The 11,456-nt window shown below is 29.7% G+C and overlaps 1 protein-coding gene across 1 annotated transcript in view; it reads left to right on the top strand.

Annotated features, from left to right (window-relative positions):
• Positions 1–4,268, top strand: part of PCDH10 (protocadherin 10) — a 41,081-nt gene extending 36,813 nt beyond the window's left edge. Inside the window, exon 5 of the mRNA XM_058550066.1 lies at positions 3,569–4,268. Within this exon, the coding sequence (XP_058406049.1) occupies positions 3,569–3,588 (20 nt within the window). The 3' untranslated portion in view covers positions 3,589–4,268. The remainder of the gene's footprint in view (positions 1–3,568) is intronic.
• The last annotated feature ends 7,188 nt before the right edge of the window (positions 4,269–11,456 follow it).

Below are 11,456 nucleotides of genomic sequence, written 5' to 3' on the forward strand. Positions count from 1 at the left end.
TCTCTTTCAGTAGCAGAAATAGATTAGATCACTTCACAAGCTTTATTTATTGCTTTAGCTTCTGTAGTTTATACTCTCACAAAGTATAAAGGATATTTTGCTTCCTGCTATGCAAGTAGAAGAATGTGAATATTCAAATTATTAATAATCAAATGATTATTAATCATTTTAATATATTATACAAAATTATTTTTCTCCAGGCTATTATTATACTATTATACATGGTATAAATAGGATAACAGTACTGATATTTTTACAATTATTTTTGCAACATACATGTTTATAGTCATTCTTCTTAAGTCATTAATCGGAATTTTTAAATGTTCCACAGTTTAATATCATACTTTACAAATTACCAAAGGCAGTAACAGGATTCCACAATATAAGGAAAAATATGCATCATGGAACTTTCATTAAAAATTACATATATATGCTAGATATATACATACATATATATTAAATGTATGCATACATATATGTGCTAGATTATAAGAAGGTAGATATTTGAATATCTCTTTTCCGTTAAGAGAAGTTTTTCATCTGCAGTTCTGACAGTAAGATAATGTCTTAAATATAACATTTCTATGACTCACTATGAAGAATAAATGCAGTGAATGAAAAAATAGAGGTAAAAAGGAATACTAACAGTCTTTTTTCTATTACATTTGATTTGACTGAAAAGAAAATCTTTCATCCATATCAAGTGACCCATTCCCTACATATACCGATGAATAGCTAGGGGAAAAATGCATTCGTGAAATGAAAAGAAAAAGCAGAAATTCTCCAAGTATGCTTTGATAATTCCAAAGCATATACAGAACACATCATAAAGCATAGAGATCCAATGTATTTGACCCATTCTCTCTAGCCTGAAATGTTTCAGCAAATGCCTAGCCATGATAGTTAATACTGAGCAATAATTGTCCTTGGCACTGACTCTAAAATGTAATAACATTGATTTTTTAAAATAATATTTGTGTGCTACTTGTCCAACATTAACCCACACAGCCCCCAAAGAATAATGATTATTCAGTACTCAAACTCGCTTCTTAAGAGCCTTAAAACAAAATGTATGTGACTATAACCTTAGTAATAATATAATATTTCATTTTCTTTAGTTTGTCTGGCAGTACTTTACTTTTGGGAAATTAGTGTCTGCAATGGAGGACATCTTCCCTCCCCATTCTAATTTGTTTGACCTTCAACCTCAGCTCTTACACTTGTCCTATTCAGGCTTGCACTCCTGAATTAACAAATAAGTAGGAGGAAGTAAATTTAATTAAAGACAATTATGTTTTTCAGAAAACTACCGGAATAGGTGCACTTTAAGTAAGAGCATCACACATGTAACCTTAAGCAGTAGTTAAAATATGCCTTTTAAGCTGATGTTTATATTTAAGATATTGAGTATAATGTGTGCTAAACTTCTATGTTCTTATAACTGTGAACCATTTTAATAACACAATTTCTTTTTGTATTCTGTCTAAATCAGATGAACATATAATATCTATGCTAATAGCTTTTCCCATAAGTAATCTTTTAACCTAATTAGAAATATTTTACTGATTTAAACATGTGTTAGGCTAATTTCTGCATTTATACTAAGATGTAGCTTTTCAGTATATTCATTTTTTCACATAATGAATTAGTTTATAGGTTGAGTATAAGTCACTCCTGAGTTTCTTTTGTCCTTGAACTAGTAGAATAATCTTTCGTATAAATCAGTATTTTCTGATTTATACTATTTAAAGAAAAAACTTCAACCTGTAACTAATATCTCCAACTTATTTTGAAAAAAGTATTATTATTTGTAGGGTGATCATATCTCCTGGGTTGTCCAGGAGTGTGCAAGATTATGTCCTGTGCAATTATAAATAGTGGTCCCTTTTACTCACACAATTGCTCAGTTTGGACAATAAGTTATTTGGTGACTGTGATTATTTGCTCCAGTTCATTTTATAAACCCGAATTTATCTGGTGGCTAACTATACTAATTTACTGAAGAATTTTAAATTCTGATTGCTGTAAACAAAATATATTTGAATCATTTATACTCAAGTTTATCATGAAACAGGGAATTTAAATTCAAGGGCATAGGAAAATTGGATTTGAATCTTTTAAAAGAGCAGGGTTTCTATTTGCTTATAGAATATTCTCTGTGCCATTCTGACCAGGTAAGTTATAATAGCTACCATGTAGTCTGGTGTTGTAGCTAACTCATTTTATAATTCATGATATTATAAGACAAAATATGTTTTGATTGCTTTCAATACTGGTTACTACACAGTACATGTATATATTCATTTTCACTTTAATTTCTGTCAATGGTGGTGGTGAATTTTACAGTTTTAATTGATGCGTGACTGCTGAATGGTGAACTAGTAAAGACGTATTTGATAGTCTAGTGAGAAACTGAGTTTGCGAGGAAAAATAATTGAGAAGATCAGGGAAAATAAATTCAGAAAAATGTATAACTAGATAATCTACTTAAAATTAGTGGAACTACCATAGGAAAGGAAATGAACTGATCAGCATGTTCTATTTAAAAAAAAAAAGCAACTATTCACCAGATTGCAACAATTCAATTATGCTATTCAGTATAGTTTTTAATTTTTAATGAGATACGCATATACAAACAATTGTGATTTTTATCACAATTGAACTATCTTGATTTTAAGCACATTTTTACTATCTGTCTGTTTTGTCCCAGATATTGATCTAGGGGCTGCTGTTTCTGTTCTCATTGTGCTCATGGTCAAATATTACAATGATTATGGATAGGTGGGGAGAAATATCTTTTATCACTATAAATAAATAAAATACTTAAAATCATAAAATCTGAATGATTCAATCTGAGCATTCTGCTTCATAATTCAATATATTTTATAAGACTGGAACAAATTCCATAATATCTTTTTCTCATCTTAGCCTTTACTCTCTTTATGAGAAAACTGATTCCTTTCGAGGGACACATTTACTTAAAAAAAAAAAATTCTAGGCCATAAAAAGATTTGGTTTTTATATAATTTAAAAAATGAGATAAAATAAACCTAGAAAATGTGTATCAGCCTTTAATTTTTTAAATACATAAACACTTTCTGGTACAGTTTTCTCTATTACATATTGATTTAATATATAAAATTTAGAGTTTATTAAATTAAATATATAACAAGTTATTCATAGATATTCTAAAGACTGTTCTAAAAATGTAAAGGCCATACATTTTTTTCTATACTCTGATCTTGTGTAAATAGTGAAGTAGAGATTGTTTTGTAGATAACTTAAAAAGTTAATCTCCACATAATTGGCAGTTGGTGTATAAAGTATACATTATCCATGTGAGACAGATTTGTAAAAGTGTCAAAATTTTCATTTTCAGAAAGCCAAACAACAGAATGTCTGTGACTATTAGAAACCAAGGTAACACTGAAATATTTTGACACTACGTAGGTCTGGTATGGGGATACAACTTGTTTCCATTGTATTTGCCTCTTTTACAATAATGTGCAGTTCTAACCACCAAAAGTCAGGCTCTTTTTCTTAGAGTATTTTTTTTTCTTTTTCACAGCACGGAAAAGGATATGCTAGTCAGTTCTACAGGATTTACCTGAAGCAGCATGATTTGCACAAGTCGACCAACAAAAGCATCAACTTTTCAACTTCATTACCTTGGCCATCCAGTTAGTTGTGTGTAACTGAGTATTAGATTGCCGGCGGAGTCATCATGGCCAATTATAGGACCTAACTGCTCTCAGCAGGCCTGAGAAATGAGTTGAAATGTGCAGAACTGTAGAAACTTTAGGCAACTGATTTTGCCTCTCCGATCAGTGTGTGCCTGTTTACAGCGCTATATATCTTTCTCTCTCCAAATGTCACTGAGCCCTCTAGATGTTTATATTCACCACGAGAAGCCAGTCATAAAGATAAAGGAAATTTGTGCATTATAAATGCAATATCACTGTTTTAAACTTGACTGTTTTATATTATTTTTGTGTGATCAAGTGTTCCCCAAACTATTCCGACTTTACAAGAGAGATTGTGATTATGTTCCTTTCACCCGTGGGTTATAAAAAATGTTGTATTCTGAAGACCGACAAAATATCAAAGACATTCTGTAGTTTATACACCGTGTTGCAAAGTGTTTACTGTACTATTTCAAAGCTTCTAAATAAATATAAAATATATATATTATATTATATAATTTTCCTAAAATGTGGTACAACTCAGTTGGTTTTTAAATGGATTCATACAGTCCATATCATACAGTAAAGTAAAAGGTAATTCAGGGTCCCGAAGATAAACTTACTAAGAAAAAAATAATCATTAATAGTTTCCTTCCAGTTTTCATATCTTATTCAACCCTGTTTTTCCTTGTTTAAAAGAAAATGAAGCTCTAGGCTGCAAAATTTTGTCAAGAACTCATACTGAATTCTATCTCCAAATTTATTTAATTTGTTTTAAATTTAGAGATCCTTTATATCTTATAGTTATTCTTTACCAGTTCAGATATTTATATATCTCTATATATTCATATAGAGTTATAAATAGATTTTATATGCATGTGTTATTAGAAGTCACGAAACTACGTAAAACTATGTAAAATAAAATTCTGTGTGAGTTATATGACTGAGGACTTCTTAAAATATGTAATTGAAGATTACTATTTTAAGAAGTCCTCAGTCATATAACTCACACAGAATTTTATTTTACATAGTTTTACGTAGTTTCGTGACTTCTAATAACACATGCATATAAAATCTATTTATAACTCTATATGAATATATAGAGATATATAAATATCTGAACTGGTAAAGAATAACTATAAGATATAAAGGATCTCTAAATTTAAAACAAATTAAATAAATTTGGAGATAGAAACACAGCACATTATTGTTTCAGTATTATGTGTGAAAATTTTAGAGTTTAAAGATAGTCAGTGTTTTATCAATGAGAAAATTCTTCATGAGTCAGCCTTGAAAAGTGAAGCTTGTCTTTTATTTTTATGTCAATAAGGTTAATTATTCAATTCAGTAAGATGCATTTTCCTTTCTTTTACATATTTTCCTTTTTTTCTACTGTTGTTTATTGCTTGTTGAAACACAATCAAGAGAGGGAAAAATCAGGGATATGAGATAATCTTCTAAGCAAAAACTGGAATTGTCACAGCTCCCCTCTAAAAAGCCTTCAGCATATACATTTAAATGTTTGCCCAATCCAAGTTTTGAAATATTTCTCTTAATTTTTCACCGATGTTATATTCAATGGTATTTTGAATCTTGATCTGTTATTAAAGAACAGACTAAAACTTAACACACAACAAAATGTTTTCCACCTAATTTTACGTCACTTAAGTGGGAATATTTTCCTTAGATTTAACATTAAAATACTTACACATATTCATAGGTCTTTGATGTGTATATTTGAGTGATATCTTGATATCACTTATTTGACTGTTATCCAATTAGATATTAGTATCATAATCCCAGTCAATTTACATGTCAAAATAATGTTTGTAATATTCCAGTCTTTTGGGGACCCTTTAAAATATACAAAGCTAATCCATCATATATGACACAAGAAAGCACATACATTCACTAAGTGCAGCAGTAAAATTTTCTCAAACTTTTGGCATTATTAAATTAATATTTTGAATGATAGACTATTTTAGTAAGAAAATGTTTCTATATAATTTAATTGGAAAAAAGTCTGTTTGTTGTAATTGCTTTTTAAACAAGAAAATGATTTTCTTGTTGAGTCACTCTGCTTTAATTAAAACCTTTCATTCATCACTTTACAATTATGGGGGAAAACACACATCCATCTGCCTTATTACATGCATTGAAAATAAGGTTATACTCACTTCATATACAATAGCTATATTAATTCATTTGACATAAAGAAATTTTCTTTAATTATTTAATTCTTTATATCATTGTATATAATCTCCCTTGAACCAACTTCTTATACCATATGTTTGTGTATTAGTTTTTTTAAATATATCTTAGTAACCAGTTATACTAATTATATAGTTATACTAGTTCTTAAATTGTATCATCAATCTTCAAAAACAAAAAACAACAATACTGTTATCTAATTTGTGGGACATAATTTTTATGTTTAAATAAGATTATTTAAACATAAAATACTAAGTGATTAGATTATTAATCAACTATCTGTGGCGTCCAGAATAACCCAGAAGTTACAATAGAGTAAAAGTATGATTTTAGTAAATTGGCTAAAATGTTATCTACCCATTAGGGGGACTACAAAATAGAAAAATGAAACCAACTAATAATGAAAGTTTCCAGTAAACATTTATTAGATTGGCATGCAAAAGAATTTTAGAATAGGTTTTCTATTTAATCTAGTCATCCTAATATCCAATCTTCCATAATTTTATACATAGCAAAGAAAAATAATACCCAAATTATTAGACAATATTTCATCAATAAAATATTTCAGAAAAGAATAATCATGACATTTACTCCTTATTAACATGGTTAGTTTTAGAGTAATAAAAAGTCAAAATATTTTCCTGTGGAAACAGTGTCTTAATGTTTCAAAGGTATGTCAAACGACAATTTTTAGAAATATTTCATCCACACGTAAAATTGTAATTTTTCACTTGTGAACATAATTTTGTGAAATCATTTTACATCAAATATTTAACTATCACATCAGAATTACTTTACAGATGTGATGATGTTTGTGTTATTATAAGTGTATCATCTTTCTTGGGAAATATGTATATTTTGTTTTATGAAGATATTAAATGCAATGCCTTTATCAAACATTGCAAGTTAAGTACTGTATTAGAAGATTTAAATATTTTAATTACTCATTCTCCTGTTTCATTTCTTAATAGTGTTCTAATTCGCTGTCAGATCTTTTGTAATGTAGAAACCCTCCTGCTTCTCCAATAAGAGGAGGAAAAAAATCCCTCATAGTTCTCGACACAGACGTTAATAACTGTGCATTAACCAGTACCATTTTACCTTCCAAAAGTTATTTACTGGAGTAAAGTTCATCTTTAATATAATTACTCAGAATGTTGCAAATGTTAAGCAGGATAAAGAAAATTATTCACATTATTGACTGATAATAGCAATGTTATATGTCATTACATGTGATATTTTTTCTCCCCCTCATATTTCTATGTGTGCTTTTAATACCCAAGGAACTAAAAAAATACCTAAAACATTAGTATACTTGATAATTTTTCTGAAAATCTTATATTTTTCATATTGTAATTTCTTGGGTGTTCTTTATCTTTTTCAACTCTAATTTTGTAGTGGTAAAGGCTTTGCACTTAACATCCTTTTTATGTTCCTTTTTAACAAGGAAAAACAGAAAATGACAAAATTCCATATTTTTTATGCCTCGAAGTAGTAAAATTATTTTATATATTGTTAGCACTTCAAGGACTATCCCTCTGCTAGGTCAAACAAAATCCTTATACCATAATTTGTGAAACTACTGCTGAGTAGAGTATTTTTTTTTCTTCTAAAACTTGGCATAGGTTTTAGACTATAGCATTCTACGAGAATGCTGGTAGGTGGGTGCCGCCAGAGTATTGCAGGCAATAATATGACTAAAATTCTATCTTTAGTGTGCATGCATGTATTTCTAACCACTGTTATTTTTTAAGTATTTATAAAATTAGAAAAATTGTTTTTATTTCTTGAAAACTTGTCACATGCTTAGTTGAAGTTTTACACCCCAGATGTTTTTGAGTTGCGTGAAAATGTTGCATTGATGATGCAAAAAAATTACATTTTCACATGAGACTCAAAAATTTCTGAATGATAGAACTCAGATTTCCAACACATCCATACATCCTTAAGCTGAAAGTCAGCAGGGAATTTCAGCTCTAAACACATTTTCGAGACAGTTATCTGTGAGTGAAAACAGGGTATTATAACAAAAGATGAGTTTAAATCTTTAACTATAGTGTTTGTTACTGTGAATGCTATAATAATACATAAGTAAAATGAGTGTAAATGTAATATATTATTTTATACTGCTGTATACATATGAAATAAATAAAATTAGGATACATATTATGCCATTTTTCCATGCATGGATCTTCCACTGACGCCTGTGGGAGCTTTGAATAAAAATCAGTGGCAAAATATGGCCCTAAGTTTAAAAACAACTAATGCTGATCTAGTAATTTTAGTCCTAATATAACAGGTCTAAGGGGACATCTGTTCAAAACTGAGTCTCATTTGAAGCAACATATGCTAGAGCTAAAGGATTTCACTATATTTATAGTTTTGAAAGTAGGCATTTAGTTCCATAAGATTCTCATGATACCCACAATGAATATTTTAAATATATATTTTTCCACCTGATGTTATATTTTCTTTTTAACTTTTTTGATTTGTAGTAATCCAAGGGTCCACAGGGATTAATGCAGAGGTTGTATATAAGATATGAGTGCCTTCAAGCAATAAAAGAAAAAACATTTTATCCAAAATTTTGGACACAATTTATTTCATACTGAAAGTTGATGGAAACCTAAGAAAAAATAAGACTCATATGGGTATCATTTTCCAAGAAGAAAATATAAATTAAGGTATAAATTTTTTTATAGTGTAAAAACAATCTGAATGACTCTTATAGAAATTTATGTTCTGAAATAGCCAAAAGGTTATAGAAGAAATGATGTGCTTCTTAATCTTATGTGTGATTTGTATAACTGATTTTCTTGAGTTCAAACTATGCCTGTCTGGTCAGAGGTTCATTTTATGAAGCAACCAGGAAGAGGATTAGGTATTTCTCTTGCTTTAAGCATCTAATAAAGCCAACCCATTGGCAGAAAAGAATTGAATAAAATATACAGGAATGACAGTTCTCAATGAAATATTAACAGCTATAATTACAAGTTACTTTGGTTCCCCTGTAGACCTGTACCTCCTATTTCTTACTTTTACCCTTTCTGGGAATCATATAATGGACTCTTCTGTTTAATCAAGATTATGAATTTTCAGAGGTAAAATTAAATTTTATTAGATTACAAAGATATATTAAGGTCCGACAACGAGGGGATATAAGAACACGTGGTAATATCTGCCTTCAAGAAAATTCTAGTTTACTTTGGGAATGAAAGCAATTATAGGAAAATGTTAAATAATCAAATGATCAAATAGTTAAGTGATCAAATTTGTGGTCAAAATCCAACAGTGGGTCATGAGAGCAATTCAATGTATTAAGAGGATAACACAAAAACAAAAATAAGCAAATAGAATAGGAAAAAAGTAGAATAGAAAAGTATCAACACACGTCACTCATGGTAAAAGCAAATAGTTCTTTGTGAAACATTTTTTCAGATACATGTGTGAAATAGGTCACAATGTGAAATATATTTCTGACTGTGAATCATTGCCCCAAATGCTTGAAAAGCCCCATACCATATGATCTCTATTTCAAATTTAAACTTATTTCATGCTGTGGAAAGACAGGGACAATCTTTTTTAAAAGTCACTTCACATCTTAATCCTAGTCTTTACCTTTGTAAAATATGGAGAAGTACGCTTAGTTGCAGAATTTTTGTGAGAATTAAGTGAACTGATGTATGTGAAATGCATAGCACAATGCTAACACACAGTAAGTGGTATATTTTATTATTAATATTATTTTCCATTAATCTACCACTACTCTCAGTTATCAAAAGTATGGAATACAGTCTACGAATGGAAATAATTCTTTTCTCAAAATTCCAGACTGCTTTAAAGTTGTCTTTAAACAGTTCTAATTTCAAAACTTCAATATGAAAATAGACTTGACTTTGGTATGGAGTCCAGGAAATAAAACTCACAGCTGCTGAGTTCCAGTCATCTCCCTCAACTCTCTTTTGCGAATCTCAAATTGCCCTCTATCCCTATTACTGACAAATATACATGTATGATTGCACTAGGACATATTTACCTGATTTTTTTCCTTGACTCCAATATGCTTTCTGAATATCTTTCTGTTCCCATGCAAATAAACGTTTGCTGGAATTACTGCATATATGACAGAATCATATTTTTCGCATAGACTTTATATTATAAAAATTAATTTGGGCAGAATTCAGTAGCTGCTCGATAGACTTGGATTTTTTTTTAATGGTTCTAATTGCAGAATTCTTAAAATTGTCTTTTCTTAGCTTGGCAGACCCTGTTCTCTAGAGCTGTCCTTTGGCTATTCAAAAAATTTTTTTTAATTCTTCTTTTCTCTTTAATCAATTGAACATTTTATTTCCTTGTCATGAAAACTAGAATTTAAATTTATCAGCTAAAATAAGGCAGTTCATATTAATCTGTGACCACAATCAATGTTTCTAAGGGAGCATTTATATTTTAAAGGAAATGTATTAATTCAGGTAAAAACTTTTATTGAGAATATTGTGTGGATGAAGATACTTTTTGTTTTATTTTCTCTTATGTACTTTTCTTTAAGAGCAATTGATAATCATCGGGCAACTTCTCAACCAATCGATTTGGGAGTAAGAAACGTTTAATTAACATTGCCATCACCTAATCTGGAACACAATCCCCAACCCCTTATCAGTGTGAGTGACTCTTCTAATCATGACAAAAGGAAGACAACAATTGTTGACATAGTGAATTGTATAAACCGGAAATTCAGAATTTTATTCTAAAAGCGCTGGAATTCTTTTATTCTTAGTTGTGTTTCTTAATAACAGAGTGAATGGCCAATTTCAAAGTTTTCTGGCAATATATTTCTCTCAATATTGATATCTGTGTGTGTGTGTGTGTGTGTGTGTGTGTGTGTGATGGGGAGAGGTTTTAATAAACACAAGAGAGACTCATATGAAGGAATACATGGAGAGAAAGAATCATCTAATCGGTAAACACATTCTATGCCCTTCTATTAATTAGTGTTTAGGATATCAAAATGCCTGGTGGAAGGTAATAATATTGGCTTGAGCTTTTCCACACTTGGGCAATCGATGATCAATTTCTTCTGACATTGTGTGAAAACAACCCTTACTTATTACTGGGCTACACAGACCAGAAAGAGACAACACAATGGTTATAATAAAATATACCAACTAAAGTTGAATTAGAGAGAGAAAGTGAGAAATGAGAGAAAGAGAGAGAGAATTAAATCATTATCTTCTTTCATTCTCCAATAAGTTTTAAGAGACTGAAAAGCAGTTTTAATTTTTGAAGTCCATGTAGTAGTATACATATATAAGTTAAAACAAGGAGAAAAGTAATGAAAATAAAAGATCCTTGGGTAATCCTCCTTAAAATAGGACAAAGAATGAAGTAAAGTCATAGTATGGCCTAGGAAGGAGTAAAAAAGAGAAGAGAGAGATATATTTTATTTAAAAATATAATAATACCAAACTCTCTCATTGGGATACCTCTGTAGACGCTTGCTTTGTTTCTATAGTTTCTTTGACAAAGATGAATGGATTCACATGCCAGTGTTTGCAAATATTA

This window comes from Diceros bicornis, chromosome 11 (genome assembly GCF_020826845.1).
Source record: "Diceros bicornis minor isolate mBicDic1 chromosome 11, mDicBic1.mat.cur, whole genome shotgun sequence".
In the NCBI taxonomy this organism is placed as follows: Eukaryota; Metazoa; Chordata; class Mammalia; order Perissodactyla; family Rhinocerotidae; genus Diceros; species Diceros bicornis.